The sequence below is a fragment of the Tupaia chinensis genome, unplaced genomic scaffold (genome assembly GCF_000334495.1).
Source record: "Tupaia chinensis unplaced genomic scaffold, TupChi_1.0 Scaffold000047_1, whole genome shotgun sequence".
Classification (NCBI taxonomy): domain Eukaryota; kingdom Metazoa; phylum Chordata; class Mammalia; order Scandentia; family Tupaiidae; genus Tupaia; species Tupaia belangeri.
Window position 1 is genome coordinate 731,803 of NW_006159505.1, and position 19,156 is coordinate 750,958.

Genomic DNA, 19,156 nt, shown 5'->3' on the forward strand with positions numbered 1-19,156 from the left:
AATCCTGAACCAGAGGCACACTTGCTATGCTTGAGGAACATCGTGGAAATGAACAAGACTGGAACAGAGTTGAGTGAGGGGAAGTAATAGCAGAAAAAGTAGAGGTGCCTAGCTGTGTAGGACACTGTAAGGGCATTATAAGAACTCTGGATGGAAAGGAATATATTACATGCTACATATATGCTACAACATGGATAAGCCCTGAGAACATACTAAGGGAAAGAAGCCTGACCTAAAAGACTACATAATACGATCCCATTCACGTGGAATGTCCAAAATAGGCAAATTGAAAGACAAAATTAAATTAATGGTTGTCAGGAGCCGAGGAGAAAACTGGAATGGGGACTGACTACTGATGAGTATAGGGTTTCATCATCTGGAGTGATGAAAGTGCTCTAGAATTAGTGGTAATGACTGCACAGCCTTGTGGATATTCTCGAAAACACTGAATTCTATAGCATGTAAGTTATATCTTAATTTTAAAAAACTGCATAGGTTGTGAAGTCAAAGATTAGTTTTGTATGGGCAAATGCTATGATCTGATTTTTGTTTTAAAAAGGTCACTCTAGCCTAATATACTCTATCCTGCATAATAGTTACTTGAGTTTATTTCAATTTCTTCCAATTAAATTCTAGGTTTCTAGAAAGCAGCAACTCAGTCACATTCACTTATAGTCCCAGAGCACTGAGTACAGTGCTTTACACATGGCTGATGCTCAATAAAGTTTTAATTAAACTATAATTTTATCAGTATATTTACCTCACTTTCCATCTATTTTCTCGCTTTTTCAATTGTCTTTATTTTTTAAAGGTCCTAGACTAAAGATCTATTCCTTCATTTCCAGTTTGTATCCAGTATCTAAACAGCCTGCCATGTAACTACAACCTCGTTAGCTAACCTCTAACCTCCTCTCACATGAAGACATTCTACAACCAGAAGAAAGAACTATCTTAGTCATCTTAGCATTTCGATGCTTTTCTCCTTTCTGAAACCTACAAAGGCTTCCCACCTCCTGTACACATCAGCTTCCATCTCCTACTTCCCTCCCCTCTGTCATGGCCACCTCTTCAAATACCAAGCCTCAATCTATTTGCTCCATCAGACTTACTTAACACAGTACACAAAACGTAGTCCTGTCTCATCTGTCATACAGGCCATCTTTCCCAAATGGAAAGCTTTTCCCTAGCTTTTGTTTAAAAACCAAATGCACATCCCATTCCTGGCCTTGACTACTCTGTGAAATCTCCTTAGAGATTTCAGATTAGAGTTATGTCTCACCATTCACTGAAAGGACTCTACATGCTTACATACTTTAAATAAGCATCTTGAACTACTTTTGTGCTTGTTCTAAACCACTACAACTGTGTAATGCTGTTTTTCTCAAGTAAATACTATTACAAAGATCTTTGTATACAAAAAAATTGAGTCTTTTCTACTTGACTCAGACTGAAAAATATTTATGAGCACAAGTCACACCTCTCCTTTCCTTTGTAATCTATTTAGGGCTCTTCTGCTTACAACAAACTAAAGAAATGCCCTTCGCTCATCTCCAGAGAAACAAAGTGAGAGATGCACAAACAATAACTGCCTCTTATTGTTCTCTCAGTACTCCAGGCAGAACACCTACCTCATCTTTGCTGGTATACTCTACTATTTCTGTGCACAGGTTGCTGCATTTGATTGTTCCCAGGTTCTGCTGGTTGCTCTTATGATTACAGGAATTTTTGTAGAGCATGTAGGGGTGTCAGTCTCTGTCTGAGACTCAATAATAGCATACCAAAGCTGCTGAGCTTTCACAACTTTGTCCGATTACAGGAAGCTTTGTAGAGCATGTAGGGGGTACCAGTCTCTGTCTGAGACTCAATAATAGCATACCAAAGCTGCTGAGCTTTCACAACTTTGCGAACACGGCCCTGCTTCTCATACCTGAAAGGCAAGGCTAATAATTTAGTATTTGTTCCTAGGAAAATGTTTATTGCAGACAACTTGAAGAAAGAAACTAAATATAAAAACTCTCAATTGTTTACTAACTTTTGGTAATGGAAAAAAAAGGAAGATGCTATTAATTTTACTATAACTAAAATACAAGAAACATCAGGTAGCTTTGGTCCTCTTCAAATGACCTGAATCCCACTAAATCAATAATACCTTCAAAATAAAAAGAAACAAACATTTAAGTAGTCAAATCTCTTATTATTATGCCAATTTGGGGGGGGGGTGTTGCCTCAGGGCAAGTGTGCTTGGCAGAGAGAGACAGAGACAGCGAGAAGGAAGTAAGAGATAACCCCTCAGTGGGGATGGCCATGCTGCAATCCCTTCTTTTCCATCCTCTTCCCAGGACCTTGGGCACGTATGCACATGGGCCCAGGGTGATTTTTAAGCCACTGGGTCCAGGACGCCAACTCTGGTCGGCCATGTGGGAATCCAGAGATGTAGCCACTAAGCCATCTGCTGGCCCCAATACTGTGCTAATTTTAATGAACTGTTGACATGTGTGTCCTGGTAGTTCATGATTCCTCTATGCAATATAAAGTACAACTTAGTGTATCAAGAGTACTATAAGACAGAGCAAAACAATAACCCTGCCTTCACTTTAATTTTTGGGGGGGAGGGTGAGAGGTTTTTGCTATAGGACGCGTGTGCTCACCAGAAAGACAAAGAGAGACAGAGAGATAAAAAGCAAGAAGTCACCCCCAGGGGGGATGGCCACACCACAATCCCTTCTCTTCCACTCTCCTCTTAGGATCTTGGGCATGCACGCACACATGTTCGGCATGAGTTTAAGCCACTGGGTCCAGGACGCAAACCATGGTAGACTACATGGGAGTCCAGTGACATAGCCATTACGCTAACTGCTGGTCCCCTTCACTTTCATTTTTGTAAGGATCAATTTAAAAACCTAAATGTCTATTTACATGTCCTAAAGTTTTAAGAAAGAGAGAAACCAATTTTAGTGAAGAATTAAGAAGCAAATCTGACCAACATTAAATTATTAATCACATCCTCTCCTAGAGCCATCTGAAGATTCCTAGAAATAGACTAACGACTTAAATAATTTTGATATTTGGTTCCCCTCAAGAGGGAAACCAGCTAAAACATTATTACTTTTCTTATTTCTCCCATACTTTTCATATAGCTTCTCAAATTCTTCTCCCCAAACTTCATCCAGGCCAGGACACTCATTTGGACACATCAATGACCAGTCCTATAAAGGGAAGAGCAGTACCGTCCATAAGAAACTTCAAATAATCAACTATAATCCATTAGAAACACTGCAAACATGAGGTGGTACTCTTAGGCTCTCTTGGAAGTTTGCTGCAGAATAATCATTTCAGGCTCACACCTGAACATCTCATTCTACCTGTTTGTACAAGACCTTTTAAACATTTAGATCAGAGAGCATCTAAAGAACAGAAATGCAGTGAGACAGGCATGGCATCTCTTAACTTGTTCAGAATGCCTTTTATGGCATCATACATAGCTGGGCTCTTCCTAAGCATGACTTAAAATGACTTTGAAGAGGAAACTCCTATAAATCAAGTTGCTATTCAGGGGATACCTGTCTCTTACCTGATTAGTTTCCACTCGTTTCATGAAGAGATCTGGAATCCAAAGGGCAAAGAAAAGATCCCTGGCACGCTGCTCTTCCTTTCCTGTGTTCTTCTTTAAATCGAGAAACTCAAAGATGTCTAAATGCCAAGGTTCCAGGTAAATAGCAAATGCCCCAGGGCGCTAATGGTAAACAAATTGTCATTTTCAGCATCGAAATGAAACAAAGAAAACCCCCAGTTTCCAAAACTCTTTTAAGTGTGTCTTTCTTTCTTTCATGAGAGAGGGAGAAAGAGAGAGAGTGGGAAGCAGACACCCTGACAAGGTCTCACCATACCACAATCTTCTCTCCACCTCCCAACAGGAAAGGATCACTGGCACCATGGGCACATTGGGGCTGACCTGAGTCCCAAACCCAGGTGATGCCACTGTGCTGGGCCACCAAAGGTCGTTTGTAAGATCTCCTTTGATCTTCTCTGTAATCCATTCATTAAATAATACAAATAAAAGTACTACAAAAATTTACTCTTTCTCACAATTCAAGGAATAAAAAAGAACAACTAACATAAAAGAAGTGTGAATAAGAAAGTTTAAGTATCTTGCCGAAAGTGACACAGTGAACATGAATGAGGCCTCTTCTTCAGTTGTAGCCCAGCTCATTTTATTCCATGTGACAGGTACATAAAACCCAAAGAAAGTTGCTTTACCTTTGGCAACATAAGATGTCTTTTTACTGGAACCAGCAGTTAGCGTAATGGCTATGTCGCTGGACTCCCAGGTAGCTGACCACAGTTCAAGTCCCCGACCCGGTGGCTTAAACTCACGCCAGGTGTGTGTGCGTGCGTGCCCACGATCCCAAGAGGAGATAGGAGTAAAAGGGAATGTGGTGTGGCCATCCCCCCGGGGGTGATTTGTCGCTTTCTGTCTCTCTGCATCTATCTGTCTTTCTGGTGAGCACACGCGCCCTATAGCAAAAACCCTTAAAAAAAAAAAAAAAAAGATGTCTTTTTACTAAAGGTCAAAAAGGTGACCTGTCTTATCAAGGTTCCCAAAGTCCATCAGAGAGAAACACATAAACTAACAGATGATTAGCATGCCTGCATGTCCGTAAGGGTGGGACTCTGGCTGTGAACTACCTTGCTGGTAACACTGAATAAACAACCGAATTCTCAACTTTACTGTTCCTTCTACAAAAAAAGAGTTTTTGTCTTTTTAAAGAAAAACCTAGAACACATATCACAACTCAGTTTCAAGATCAGGTGTTAATATGAGCCACAGTAGGAGAAATTCTTTCCAAATAAACTGTCACATGAAAGAGCTGAATAGAGGAGCCAGCAGGTGGTGTGGTTAAGGCACTGGATTCCCACAGGGCCGGTCATGGTATGAGTCCCAGACCCAGATGCATATGCCAAGACTCCTGGAGGAGAATGGAGAAGGGAATGTGGTGTGGCTATCTCCCTGGGGGTGATTTCTCACTTTCTCTCTCTCTGATAAGTGCATGTGCCCTTAAAAAAAAAATGCTGAATAAATCATTTACTGTAAAGCCAGGGACAACCAGGGATAAAGTACATACAGGCAAGAGTAACGGGGATGACTGAATGTAAAGGTGCATGAGGAAATACGTTAAGATTCTTCAGGTCAGTTGATAGTGTAGTGGTTAAGGTGCTGGACTCCCATGTGGGTGACCAAGGTTTGAGTCCCGGACTCAGTGGCTTAACACTCATGCTGGGCACGTGTGTGTGCACGTCCAAAATCCCAGGAGGAACATAGAGGAGAAGAGTTAGAGAAGGCATTGTGGTATGGCTATTCCCCAGGGGGGTGGATGGGAGGGTGATTTCTCGACTTCTGTCTCTTGTCTCCCCAGCAAGCACACATGCTCTGTAACAAAAATCTCTTAAAAAGAAAAAAAGATAGAAATATTCTATATCTTTAGTGGTGTGTTAATTACATGAGGTATATGCATTTGTTGAACCCATCAAACTACACGCTTAGTTTTGTGTATTTTAAAATAAATTACACTTCCTTAAACCTTTTTTATTCTTTTTTTCTTTTTTTTTTTTTTTGGCTATAGGGCACGTGTGCTCGAAGACATAGCGAGATAGAGAGATAGAAAGTGAGAAATCACCACCCGGGGGTATGGCCACACCATAATCCCTACTCCTCCATTCTCCTCTCGGGATTTTGGGCATGCACGCACACATGTTCGGCGTGAGTTTAAGCCACTGGGTCCAGGACTCAAACCAGTCGACTACGTGGGAGTCCAGTGACATAGCCATTACGCTAACTGCTGGTCCCTCCTTAAACCAATTTTAAAAGAAAAACAAAGCACACTATTTAGAAACTATACCTAGCTTACTATAACTGCACATAACTGAATATTTTTACTTCTGGTTTCTAGTACTGACAAGTAACAGATCATACCTTGTTTCCACCTTGATCTACATATCGAGCTGTATTATTATATACTCTCAGCATTGGTACAAGGCCATTGGAATTGCCATTAGTCTGAAAGAGAGACCAAGAATAAAGACATATGCAGAAAACAAAGTGCTCAGCAAAGAACAACAAAACGGCCCAACAGTGAACAAATTTCTCTCTCCCAACCGTTCATTAAAAAAGGCACCTTTTTCTAAATGGCAATCTATCGTTTAACCTGCTTTAAAACCAACCAAATGTTGTTGACTGAGTTACAATTACACACAAATTACTCACAGCATCTGTAATCTATAATGAGATATAGCAATTAAAAGTCAAAACAATTCAAAGTCAAAAGAGCTAAATTTAAATTCTACACCTTCTAAAAGTCATTATATAAAGTCATTATGTTAAGATTGTACACTTTGGGCAGAGTGAAAACACTTCCAGAATGTCTTTTTCCCAAAAGAATTCAAGGTAACTTACAGTAAGAGTTATAGGCAATGTGTATATCAGGACAACAGATAAGAGAAATGGAGATTTTCAGGAACATATGAATTCTAGAATGAGGGTAAGAAAATACAGACTGCTATGACCAGAGGATACTGCATCAAATTTTTACCTAGTCCTGCTAACCTACCAAGGCTAGCCTTAAACAATCTAAAAAACGTTACATAACCAATGGCTTGCTCTACTACTGTGTCCAAATTCTGCACACATCACAGCATCTCCAACAAACCACGTAATAAATTCGAGTTATCCTAGAACTGTTTTCTATAGAGTTAGAGTTCACATTACTGATGAGGAAACAAACTCAAAGATATAAAATAACTTACTCTAGACCACATTACTAGTAAGCTGAGACAGTGATACAAACCCAGGTCTTAGTCATTATCTTAATAGCCAATAAACAGTGAACTAGCGAAGGGCTAGAGTTTATACCATAAAGTTCCAATGTTTAAAGCCTGAAATCTGGCTCTATGACATGGTAAATGACTGACTTCAGGAAGTAATTTAACTTGCTAAGCCTCAATTTCCTTACTTGTAAAATGAAGATAATAATGCCTATACTCAGAAGGTTATGGAAAGGAATGAAGTTCCTGGCATGTATCCACAATGGTAGCTATTTCAGAGGGGTGTGGAAATTTTAAATCAGTAGTTTATGTACAACATTTATAAGACTTGGCACAAAATAACTAATAAATTATATTTGCTATTATTATTGTTAAAATAAATCAAAGTTCTAAAATCTGAGCAGAATAGGATTTTAGAGATCATCTAGTTTAAACATCTAATAAAATAGATGAAAATGAAGCCAGAAGGCAGATGACTCACCCCCAGTCACTTAGTCAGCTAGTAATTAGCAGAGACCCTAACACAACCATCCATTTTCTCAACCAAAAGCCTGGTTGCTTTTGAACTTACAGCATCCTTTTACAAGTCATATGGTAGACACTTACCCCAGCAATGTAGCTGCCAGTAGCCCGAATACAACTCACAGCAACACCAATTCCCCCAGCAGACTTAGAAATCAAAGCACACTGCTTTAGAGTATCATAAATCCCTTCAATGCTGTCATCTTTCATGCTCAGAAGGAAACAGCTATTGAGGGAAAAAGTATCAACTCAGAGCAAGAAAATGAAGCAGAATCATAAAAATGATTATACAATTCAAAGACAGTAAGGCAAATAAAACATGTAAAGTTTATTTTATTGGATACAACACAATCAAACATCAACATACTATTTTAAAATCAACTTGCTGCTGGGGGACCAGCAGATGGCATAATGGTTACGTTGCTGGACTCCCATGTAGTTGACCGTGGTTCGAGTCCTGAACCTGGCAACTTGAAACACGCACATGCTCAAAATCCCGAGAGGAGAATGGAAGAGAAGGGATTGCAGTATGGCCATCCCACCTGAGAGGTGACTTCTTGCTATCTGTCTCTGACAAGCATACTTGCCTTTTGGCAAAATTCTCTCTAAAAAATTTTTTTCTTGCTATCTGTCTCTGACAAGCATACTCGCCTTTTGGCAAAATTCTCTCTAAAAAATTTTTTTTTTAAAAAGTGCTGCTTTCCAGATACTATGTGATACTACACATATCACATTTTCTCATACAAATTCATTAGCAAAAATCTCATTCTTTGCTTTGCTTTCGTTTTTTTCCTTCCCCTCTCTCTCTCTCTCTCTCTCTCTCTTTATAGTAAGACACAAGTTTATTAGTGTAATTGCAGCAATCCTTCCACTCTGGGACAGCTGAGGCCACAGCACCAACAGAAGATGGACGGAGACCCCCAGATGTTCAGTGGCTGGAGCACTCATAGAGACCATAACACAGCTACAGAGACACATGGACCACAGCACCAAGAGAGACACTCACAGAGACAGAGAGACAAACACAGGGCTAGGACACATGGACAAAGTGTGGGCTTTGGGGCCCCTGCATAGACGAAGTGAGGGCCATGTCGGGTGGGGGCCCCTGCTGACCTCCCCCCAGGCATAGGCACACCAACAGCACAGACAGGCAGCCAGCCACACAGATGGACTGCATGGAAAGGATGCTCATGGCCCCCAGCCGGTATGGACTGGACTTCTACACATCCCTACACAACCCCTGAGGCCTGTAGCCCCTGCTCCTGAACTGGCCGAATCTGTACAGCCTGACTCCCGCCCACTCCTCCACACACTTTAGTCTTGCCCACTGGGGCTGGAGCTGGGGCTGGAGTTAGGACTGGGGAGTTTGCCAAGTTGAAGGAGAGAAGGGTATGGGCCCAGCTTGGTCCTTTCTCCATGATCAGGTAGACAGGCGCTAAACCTGGGCCTGGCAGTGGGGTGAGGGTGGGACTGCAGCTCAGGCTTGTGGGGGGTTCCTGACAGCGCAGGCACTGGGCCATTTCTGGCTGGTACTGCTCCACCTGCAGAGTACAGCTGGAAAATCCAGACCGGAAGTAGAGCCAGGACAAGGCTTCAGCCAGAACACCATCAGGGTCAACCACAGAGTCAATGGTCAGGTGTGCAGAAGCAACGTGGTACGTGAGCATGAGGGCCCACAGGTATAGCTCATGGGTTGCCCGTACACCTGGCACTGACAACAGCGAATCCCAGACAGGCTCAAATTCCACACTGCGTGGGATACCTTTCATGAGGATGTGAAGAACATCTCGGAAAGTGTGATCCATGGATCCCAGGGCACAGATAGAACAGGAAGGTGCAGAATGTGGTGGCGCCTGCCCTATGGCACAAACTCCTGGAGGCTGGAGAATTGTGCCGAGAACAGGAAGGTACTGATGGGGTAAGCTGCCTTGTACTGAGGCTTGAAGTAGATGAGGGCAGAGGTGGCCAGAAACCCAAGACTCTGCAGGAGGTCCCCCAGCACATTCACAAAGACCACCCAAAGACAGGAACTCCCCAGGCTCCTCCTCCAGCAGTGCATATTCTGCCCCTCTAGATCCGTGGCTGTGTGGGGGGCCCAACATGGTGCGCCACAAAGACCATTAGCAGACTGGCATAGAATGTGATGCTGGCAGTCAGCAGCATGGAACCCCCTACATGTGTTATTTGCTGTGCAGCAGGTGGATGAAGGAAAAAGATACAGGAAGAGGTCAGTGATCACCCAGAGATATTTGCTGTGCAGCAGGTGGATGAAGGCCAGATACAGGAAGAGGTCAGTGATCACCCAGAGGGAGATCATGGAGGCCAGAGCTCAGAGTCTCTGAGCAGTGTCAGCCAAAGGTCACAGTAAAGGTGGCTGGATGGGTAGAGAGCCAAAGGGAAGAAAGGCTGCCCATCATGCTGCCCACATCCGCCATCAAGTGGATGCCCTCAGTCACAATGGCCAGGCTGTGCGCCAAATACCACTTGACACCTTCCCAGCCATGAAGACAAAGCACACAGCACAGGTAGTGTACAGCTGCCTCTAAGCCTGAGAGGCTTCTCAGGGGTGAGGCCCAGCTGTGGCAGGGGTCGCTGTGGCAGTGCTGGAAGGGCATCTCCACAGGTTTGGGCTCTTCGGGAAGGGGTTCTGTGGACTCTGAACAGAGGCAAAGTTGGTGACCCAGCCTGGAGCCAAAGCTTCAAATGCTCAACACTCTCTGGCCCTTGTACCTGCTGCCATGTGTAGCAGGCGTGGTTCCAGGTGCTGAAGATTCAATGGTGAACAAAACAATAAGGTCCTTCATTTGTGGAGTTCTGTCAGCTGGAGAAGGCAGAGAAGAGGGACTTGATGCTGTGCTCATCCCAACGGCTAGGGCAACGCTCAGCCGCCATGTATCTTCAGTAGATCCCTAAGCTCAGACTTCCTGTGAGCAAAATCTTTTGTTTTTTAAAAGTTTTGCCAGAGGGTGTAAGCTTACTGAAGACAGACCAAGAAAGAGAGAGAGAACTACCTCATGGGGGATGGTCATGCCACAATCTCTTGTACTCCATATGTTCCTTCTTTAGGATTTTGGGCATGCATGTGCATGCATCTGGTGTTTCTTGAGCTGCCAGGTCCAGGAATTGAACTGCACAGTCAGCTATGTGGGATCCAGCCACCCTAACTACCACTACTGAGTAGCCCCATCGCATTCTTGTCAATTAGTTATTAAGCCAAGAAAAATAAAACACCTATGAAAAAGGAAACACCTACCCAATGTCAACCAATTCTTTGATATAGCCACAAAAATTATAGCTCGCCTAAGTCTTTTTAAAGACAATCCCTCTACCTCTACTTTGGATCTCATCCTGCTCCCCTCCCTAAGGAATCTTATACTACCAATGATCTCTTTATTATCTTGAATATTCAACCACTCAAGTGGATTCTGTCCATTCACTTTCTCTGCTAAGTATTCAGATATTCAGAAAGATAAAAATAGAGCAAATACTTTGTATTTTCCATCTACCTCAAGAAATTAGACAATATATAGCCCAACTGCAATCCCCTCATGAATTTCCACTTTGGCATTTTTATATGGTCTACATTAAATTTTGTTTGCACACGTTTATTTCCCTCTGCAACCTGCTTTTAGCTTATTATGAGAGAGTCATTCCTACCAACACATGCAGCCTTTTTCGCTGTTTTAAGGTATACAACTGTATGAATATACCAATGTATTTGTCCATGTGCATAGAGATGACACAAACAATGCTGCAATGAAAATTCTTGAACACATCTTGTGCTTCTAAGAATTTCTGAATGGCATAAATGTAAGAGAAATCGCAAAACATATACACACGTTGCACTTTATTAAAGATTCTCCGAAGTGGATGGAGAACTCATTATCTAGCAATAAGAGAGATCTCCCAGTGCTCCACATTCCTGTCAACATTTGGTATTACCAGCCTTTTAATTTTTCAATCTGATATGGAGCATCTCATTATAATAAATTTTTATTTCCCTAATTATTAGCAGTTTATTAACTGTTCGGATGTTTATTACTAAATCAAGTTTCTTCTATGAATTACACTTATATCCTTTGCCCGTTTCTATTCAGTGCTTTTCTTTTTGGTAATTCCTCAAAAGTTAATGTGTTTTAAGTATCTTCTTTTAGTCAGAAACTTGCCTTTTTTTACTTTGTTTTTGGTTTATAGAAGTCTTAAATGTAATCAATTGTCCAAGAACTTTTGCTCACAGCATTTCACTTTTTTTTTTTAAGCAGATAAAGGCTTATTTTATTTAAATGATTAAATGAGTAAATGCCAATGCCACTATGTACAGACAAAAGAGAAGGAGCTTTATTTCTTGAGTCTTGATAATCACCTCTTCTTGGCCTGGAGGTGCTCCTCATGATGCTGGTGTGCTACCTTGGTCTTAGACCTGCGGGTCTGCCTTCAGCTGTAGATATGTTCCATGAGAATCCACTTGTGCTTGAACACATTCCCCTTCATCTTCAGGTACAGGCTGTGATACATGTGGCAGTCAATCTTCTTAGATTCACAGTATCTTTTGAGCAGCCAGCAAAGAATCCTCATTCCCCTCATCCAGGTTACCTTCTCTGGCATTCTAGTATTGGCTGTACCGTTCCGCCCATCTATGCCCATATGCCTGCTCTTCCAGTGGGTCAAGGTGTTTTTCCAGCATCAGGACCAAGAATGGACAATCACAGGCTTATGGATGATCAGTCCATCTTTGATCAGCTTCAGGATCTGCTGACAGGAGTTGGCACTGGCAATTACACTGGTCTCATTAGGGTCCAACCAGACCTTCTTTTTGCCACAGCAGAGGACAACTAGAGGCAAGCCTCTTCTGAAGCCTAAGCATACTCATGGTTGTGGCCACAGCAGTGAAAGGAAAGCAACATTTTGCTTTTTACTGTATTTTGAGAAATCCTTTACCACTGAAGTCAACTATATTCTCTTATAAAGATATAAGTTAGAGGGATAAGCAGATGGCATAGCAGTTACGTCACTCGACTTTCACTGGTCAACCGCAGCTCAAGTCCTGGACCCAGTGGCTCAAAAATCATGCCAAGTGCATATGCATGCATATGTGTACATGTCCAAGATCCCAGGAGGAAAACGAAGAAGGGAGAGTGGCCATGCCACTGTGTCTGTCTGTCTGTCTGTCTGTCTCTCTCTCTCTGCGGCAAGCACCCAGACCCTAAGGCAAAAACCTCTTAAAAAAAAAAAAAAAAAAAAGATGTAAGTTTGCTGTGTAACTATCACAATCTTAGAATGTTTTTATTATCAGCCATGGCCCTCTCCCCACGTCATTTACCATAATGCAGGTAAGAGATATGTGCAGAATACAAATCCCATTTAATAAGAGCAGGCAGTGATGATCCATTAACTTTTTTTTTTATATGATGAATTACCTTTCATTAAGTTAAAGTTTATTTCCATAGCCCAAACCATTTCAGAATACCATATTAAAAGCCAGTACGGGGACCAGCAGTTAGCGTAATGGCTATGTCGCTGGACTCCCATGTAGTCTACCGCGGTTTGAGTCCCGGACCCGGTGGCTTAAACTCTTGCCAGGCGCGTGTGCGTGTGTGCCCAAGATCCCAAGAGGAGAATGGATTGCAGCGTGGCTATCCCCCAGGGGGGGCTGATTTCTCGCTTTCTGTCTCTTTGTCTCTCTGTTTTTCTGGCAAGCACACACACCCTATAGCATAAAAACAAACAAACAAGCAAAACCTCTCTAAAAAAAGAAAAGAAAAAAAAAAAAGCCAGCATGGATGATACATACCTAGAAAGTTGTGGGCGATTGGTGCCAGCATTGAAGAGAGTGGGAGAGGCATGAGTGAACCACTTCTCAGAAAGAAGGTTATATGTTTCAATTGCAGCATCGATGTCTTCTTTGTGAATCCCCACAGATACCCTCATCAACATGTGTTGCGGTCTTTCAGCCACTACAATCAAAAAAGGAGTTTTCACATGATGGGACATGTCGAAAACACATGCACTCAAGATTAAATTTGAATCATAAAAAGAAATAAAAGAAAATCAGAAAAACTTTATACCAAAAAAACAATTATTCATAAACAAAATCTAAAGTTTAAAATGTTATTTAGGTGACCAGCAGACAGCATAGCGGTTATGTCACTGGACTCCACATGGCAACAGCGGTTCGATTCTCGGATCTGGAGGCTTGAAACTCATTTTCAGTGCATGTGCATGCATGTCCAAAATCCTGAGAAGAGAGTGGAAAAGGGATTGCAGTGTGGTCATTCCCACTTAGGGGGTGATTTCACGCTTTCTGTCTCTCTGTCTCTGTCTCTCTGGCGAGCACACACGCCCTATAGCAAAAATCTCTCTAAAAAAAGTTATTTAGGGGACTGGCAAGTGGCGTCGTGGTTAAGACACTGGACACTCCCACATGGTCGACCATGGTTAGAGTCCCAGACCTGGTGGCTTGCTTTCTCACTTTCCTTTCTCTGTGTCTCTCTGGTCAAATTAAAATAAATGAATGAATGAATAAGTGAAATTGAATAAAATAATTTAAAGAAAAAAAGTTATCTAGAATCTAAATAGAAACATCAAAGCTAAAAGTGCAAAAACTACAGAAAATATAAAATACAAACATGTTTGTTTCTCACCTTTCCCACTGATCTTCAACAAATAGGACCGCTCCAATGTCTAGAAAAAGACCAAAAAAAAAATTTCTAGAGAAGTTTTTAAAGACACAGTGGATGCATCATTCATAATGAGGCAATCTTCGTTTAAACTCCCTCAGTTTCTATATAACTTTAAGTGAAAAGAATAGGATATTTACTTTTTCCAGCTTCCGTTTCTATCATTATCTTGTTTTTTGGGTTTTTTTTTTTTTTTGGCAAAGACTGCACAAAATATTCTGAATAGCCAGCTCTCCACATTAATGGAATAAGTTATGGTTATTCATCATTATCATTACCACCACTACAACAGCTAACAACTATAAAGTACTTATAACAAGATGAGCACTGACCTCAGTAACATACGTACTCTTTTTAGCCCTCAACAGGATTTAGTATTGAAATTTTATATTATCCCCATTCTGAGGAGTCAGAAGCACAAAGAGGTAAAATAGCTTGCTTATGAGAAACAGAGCAGAGGCCCAGTCCTCATAATGTGCACTGATACACTGCTAATCAGCTATGTGTTTAAGGCCACACAGGAGGCCCAGGTTCAATTCCCAGCCCACCCTAAAAACCAGACACAGTGGTGAATGTCGATAGTCCCACCTACTCAGGAGGCTCAGGTGGGATCGTGACACAGCAAGACCCTTTCTAAAAACAAAACAAAACAAGACCAGAGCAGAGATTTAAACCCAGGTGGTTTGACACCAACATTCATATTCTCAGTCACTTCACTATCAACACAAAAATACTTAGAAAAGCATTTGGCACACGATAAGGATTCAATAGTTATTACATAAACGACAGGATAACATGAAATAATTCTGGCAGTATCTGCGTAGCTCCTCGGGTAACCCAGAAGTCACAGTTTGAAAATTCAAAAATTAGAAATGGATAAAGTACCTTTGCCTTAATTTAAGCCACCACCACCTTAACCCCCCATCCAACCCAACTCCAAACAATGTGTATTGCCTTTATAACTGTATCACTAAAACAAAAACAAAACCCTGCATTTCCTGATTTAAGGAGGAATTCCCACTTATGTAAAACTTATTTACCTTAAAGCCAAAGTAATTGTAAGAAAAATCTCGATCATAGATGATGGCAGAATTTAGGCGCTGACGGGGGGATAAAAGAATCCATAATTAAAACAATTAGATTTATTTTCACAAAATCTGATTCAATTTTGACTTTAGGACTAAAATTAACATAGGAAACAAAAGAGATAACACTAAGCATTATTACTACAGAATAGAAAAACCTAATGTTCATCTAACATTAGGTTTAGTAATATATATTATCCAAATACTAGAAGAGAATACATAAATGTAAGTTTGTGTTTAAATGTGATTTTCTAAACCTTCTCTATTATGTTTAAGGTACATCCCTGATTAAAGGGAAAAAGAGTATCAGCAAAAAGGGACCACATTATCACCCTTAAATGTGCTTTTAGAATTGCTGCAAATCCAAGAATATTGACATATTTATTAATACATACTTTTTAAATTACCCCACTTCTTACCATCTACTTATAGACTTCTTATGAGGTAAAAGTATATGTCTTTTTATTAAATATAAGCAAATAATTAAATAAATAGCCCACTCAGGGTCACCTAGTGGCCGGTGCTTACATGAGCTGGATCCCATATGGCCAACTGCACAGTCTAAGTTCCAGACTCAGGGGCTTGATAAACCAGGCACATGTAAATGTGTGCTCAAAATCCCAAAAGGAGGGAGATGGAAAAAAGACCATGGCCTATGGGGGGCTGCCTTCTCATTTTTCTCGGCCTCTCTACAGCAAGAACATGCACCCGCCGCCAAATTTTAAAAAAAAAAAAAAATTAGCCCACTCCACTTTAGGGACAAGATGGTGGCGCCATAGCACTGCAATGCTCTGAGGTGCTAGACCCATATACAAAGTCCTAAGCTTGTAGCCCAAGGTCTCTGTGTGCACATCAGGCACCCATATGCCTGTTATCTGGGCTAGCTGAGGAGAGATCACAGGGTAAAAACTCTGCTGCAGGTGCCTGCCTTTTTCATGTTCTCTCTCTCTCATCCATGGGAGAATGTTTTTTGGTTTTTTTTTAATTAGCTCACTCAGGCCATCAGGTGGCATGGTGGTTAAGATGCTGGATTTCCACATCGGCAATCACAGTTCAAGTCCCAGGACCACTGGGCACATGTGCATGTGTGTCCAAAATCTCAGGGGTTGTGGGGGAGAATGGAGGAGAAGGGACTGGATGTGGCCATCCCCCCCAGGGGGTTATTTTTCACTTTCCCTCTCTCTGTCTCTCTCTCTCTAGTGAGAGCATGCACCCTATGACAAAAACCTAAAAAAAAAAATTTTTTTTTAAAAAAAAGCAAAGGTCACTTTAAACGACACACAATATATACAGTAGATGATGATAGAAAGGATTACATTAACTCTAAGACTCTTCAAAATACACAATCGAAATCCAGGTTTTAAACAAATTACTATTTTGACAGCAAAATTTTACAGCAGAATTGTCAGTTTTATAAGCTATAAAGCTTACAAGTTACAGTTATAGCTTTATAAGCTAAAAAGCTATTTAGATAAAAACAAAAGCAATTGGCAGAAATAATCATTTTAGATGGAAAAAAAAGAGCCAGTTTTAAAAATAGGTAATAGCAGTGTTTCTACATAATGATCCATGTCAAAGAACTAGAAAAAAAAATCTATATAACGTTTTGCTTTCCCTTTCTCTTAAAATTTTAAGGGTATCCTTGTTGCAAGACATAAACAAGCCTAGCATGAATAATAGGAAAAGTGAAATAATTGACTATCACCATTCAATTCTTAGACACAGGTTTTGTTCCTGTTATTTTCTATTTTAGTTTTTCAAGCCTAGCATGAATAATAGGAAAAGTGAAATAATTGACTATCACCATTCAATTCTTAGACACAGGTTTTGTTCCTGTTATTTTCTATTTTAGTTTTTATTTTTTAGTTTGCTATAGGGTATGTGTGCTCACCAGAGAGAGACAGAGAGAGGGAAAGTGAGAAATCACTCCCGGGGGGATGGCCATACCATAATCCCTTCTCCCCTGAGGATTTTAGGCACGCACACACATGCCCCACCTGTTTTCAAGCCACTGGGTCCAGGACTTGAACTGCTCAGTAAGCCAGGTGGGAGCCAGCTACCTTAACCACCATGCCGCTGACTGATCCTATTTATCAAAATTTTGAATTCACATACACTTTTGCTCAGTAATTCTACTTAAAGATTTATGTTACACAGACCAGTTAGCATAATGGCTATGTCACTGGACTCCCATGTAGTCGACCGCGTTTCGAGTCCCAGACCCGGTGGCTTAAACTCACGCCAGGCGCGTGTGCATGCATGCCCAAGATCCCAAGAGGAGAATGGAGAAGAAGGGATTGCAGCGTGGCCATCTCCTTGGGGTGGGGGGGTGGGGTAATTTCTTGCTTTCTGTCTCTCTCTGTCTTTCTGGCGAGCACACGTACCCTATAGCAAAAAAAAAAAAAAAAGACTTATGTTACAGATATGTGCATCTATGAGCAAAACATCTACTGGCATATTCACAGTGAAAACTAACAAATATTCATCACTAGAGAAATTCTTACATACACATACAATGACAATTCATCTGAAATAAAATGTTATACAGCTAGAAATAAATTCATAAATGCTTATTTAGGGTATTCTAAGATACAATTTTAACTGAAAAGTATCAGTGAGAACACCATGTATGGTACATAATCACAGAAAGGAAAACATATTATGTACACACATCTGCACACATATGTGTACTCACATGTGTCTGTAAAGAATAGCTCTGGGGAACCAGCAGTTAGCGTAATGGCTATGTCGCTGGACTCCCACGTAGTCGACCGCGGTTCGTGTCCCGGACCCGGTGGCTTAAAACTCACGCCAGGCGCGTGTGCCCAAGATCCCGAGAGGAGAATGGAGGAGAAGGGATTGCGGCGTGACCATCCCCCCTGGGGGGTGATTTCTCACTTTCTGTCTCTATGTCTCTCTGTCTGTCTGGCGAGCGCACGCGCCCTACAGTGAAAATCTCTCAAAAAAAAAAAAAAAATAGCTCTGGATAAATATATTTAAACATGATAAAGCTTGCTTCTAGAGAGGAAAACCAGAGTTCTGAGCAGAAAATTCATTTTTACCTGAATCTTTTATAGTGTTTCAATTTTCTAAAATGTGATACATCTTTTTAATTATTATTCTTTAAATTTAACTTATTCATTCATTTATTTTAATTTGACCAAAGAGAGACAGACAGAGAGAGAGAGAGAGATAAAGTGAGAAAGCAAGCTACCAAGTCCAGGACTTGAACTGTGGTCGGCTTTGTGGGAGGGTCCAGTGTCCTAACCATCATACCACCTGCTGGTCCCTAAAATGTGATATTTAAAACCAAAAATCTTTCAATAAATTTTTACCCAGAAAAGGTTATACATACATCTTTATTGGCCAAAACAATATCCAGTGTTGACTTGGCCACCATGGGAGAGTGTTTGCCATTATGTGGATTTATGTAGTTGTAAAGGTCTTCCATCACATCTAAAATAAACAAAAAATGTCAAGAATCATTCAATCATCAGATAATAGTTTAAAACAATAGTTTACAACTCTTTTTTTAAAATCCCAACCTACCTCTGTGCCTAGCATAGAAAGCACTCAGTAAACTCACACATGGTTAATAAATAAATAATACCTCATTATGGAAACAATTTTCTGAAGTTAGAGTGAGTGTAAGTTCTTGTAGCTTAAAAAGTACTCCCAGGTGATACAGATACGCACCCCCATTGAGAATTACTGACTGAAAATCAGGAAATACACACCTTGAAAACTACACCAGACATATGTGCATGCGTGGCCCAAATCCTGAGGCAGTGGAGAAATGGAGGAAAAGCAGGCCCCCATGAGGGCATGCTTTCTCATTCTCTCTCTGACAAGTGCATGTGCCCTTGGGTGATTAAAAAAAAAGGATTCTTAAAAAAATAATAAATAGGGGCCGGCAGGTGACATGGTGGTTAAGGGTGCTGGACTCCCACATGGCCAACTGCGATTTAAGTCCCAACCTGAAGACTTGCTTTCTCACTTTCCTCTGGTCAAATTAAAAGAAAGAAAAAAGAAAGAAAGAAAGAGCGGGGGGGG

General features: G+C 41.0%; 1 protein-coding gene and 1 pseudogene across 1 annotated transcript in view; both read right to left on the minus strand.

Moving 5' to 3' along the window:
* RRM1 (ribonucleotide reductase catalytic subunit M1) overlaps positions 1-19,156 on the minus strand; it is a 59,458-nt gene that overhangs the window by 30,823 nt on the left and 9,479 nt on the right. Inside the window, exons 4-13 of the mRNA XM_014590344.2 lie at positions 18,459-18,559; positions 15,059-15,118; positions 13,983-14,022; positions 13,133-13,295; positions 7,426-7,567; positions 5,972-6,055; positions 3,572-3,733; positions 3,127-3,206; positions 1,807-1,927; positions 1,629-1,709 (exon numbers count right to left, since the gene is read on the minus strand). Coding sequence (XP_014445830.1) covers positions 1,629-1,709; positions 1,807-1,927; positions 3,127-3,206; positions 3,572-3,733; positions 5,972-6,055; positions 7,426-7,567; positions 13,133-13,295; positions 13,983-14,022; positions 15,059-15,118; positions 18,459-18,559 — 1,034 coding nt within the window. The remainder of the gene's footprint in view (positions 1-1,628; positions 1,710-1,806; positions 1,928-3,126; positions 3,207-3,571; positions 3,734-5,971; positions 6,056-7,425; positions 7,568-13,132; positions 13,296-13,982; positions 14,023-15,058; positions 15,119-18,458; positions 18,560-19,156) is intronic.
* On the minus strand, positions 7,992-9,971 carry LOC114008781 (zinc transporter 3-like; annotated as a pseudogene).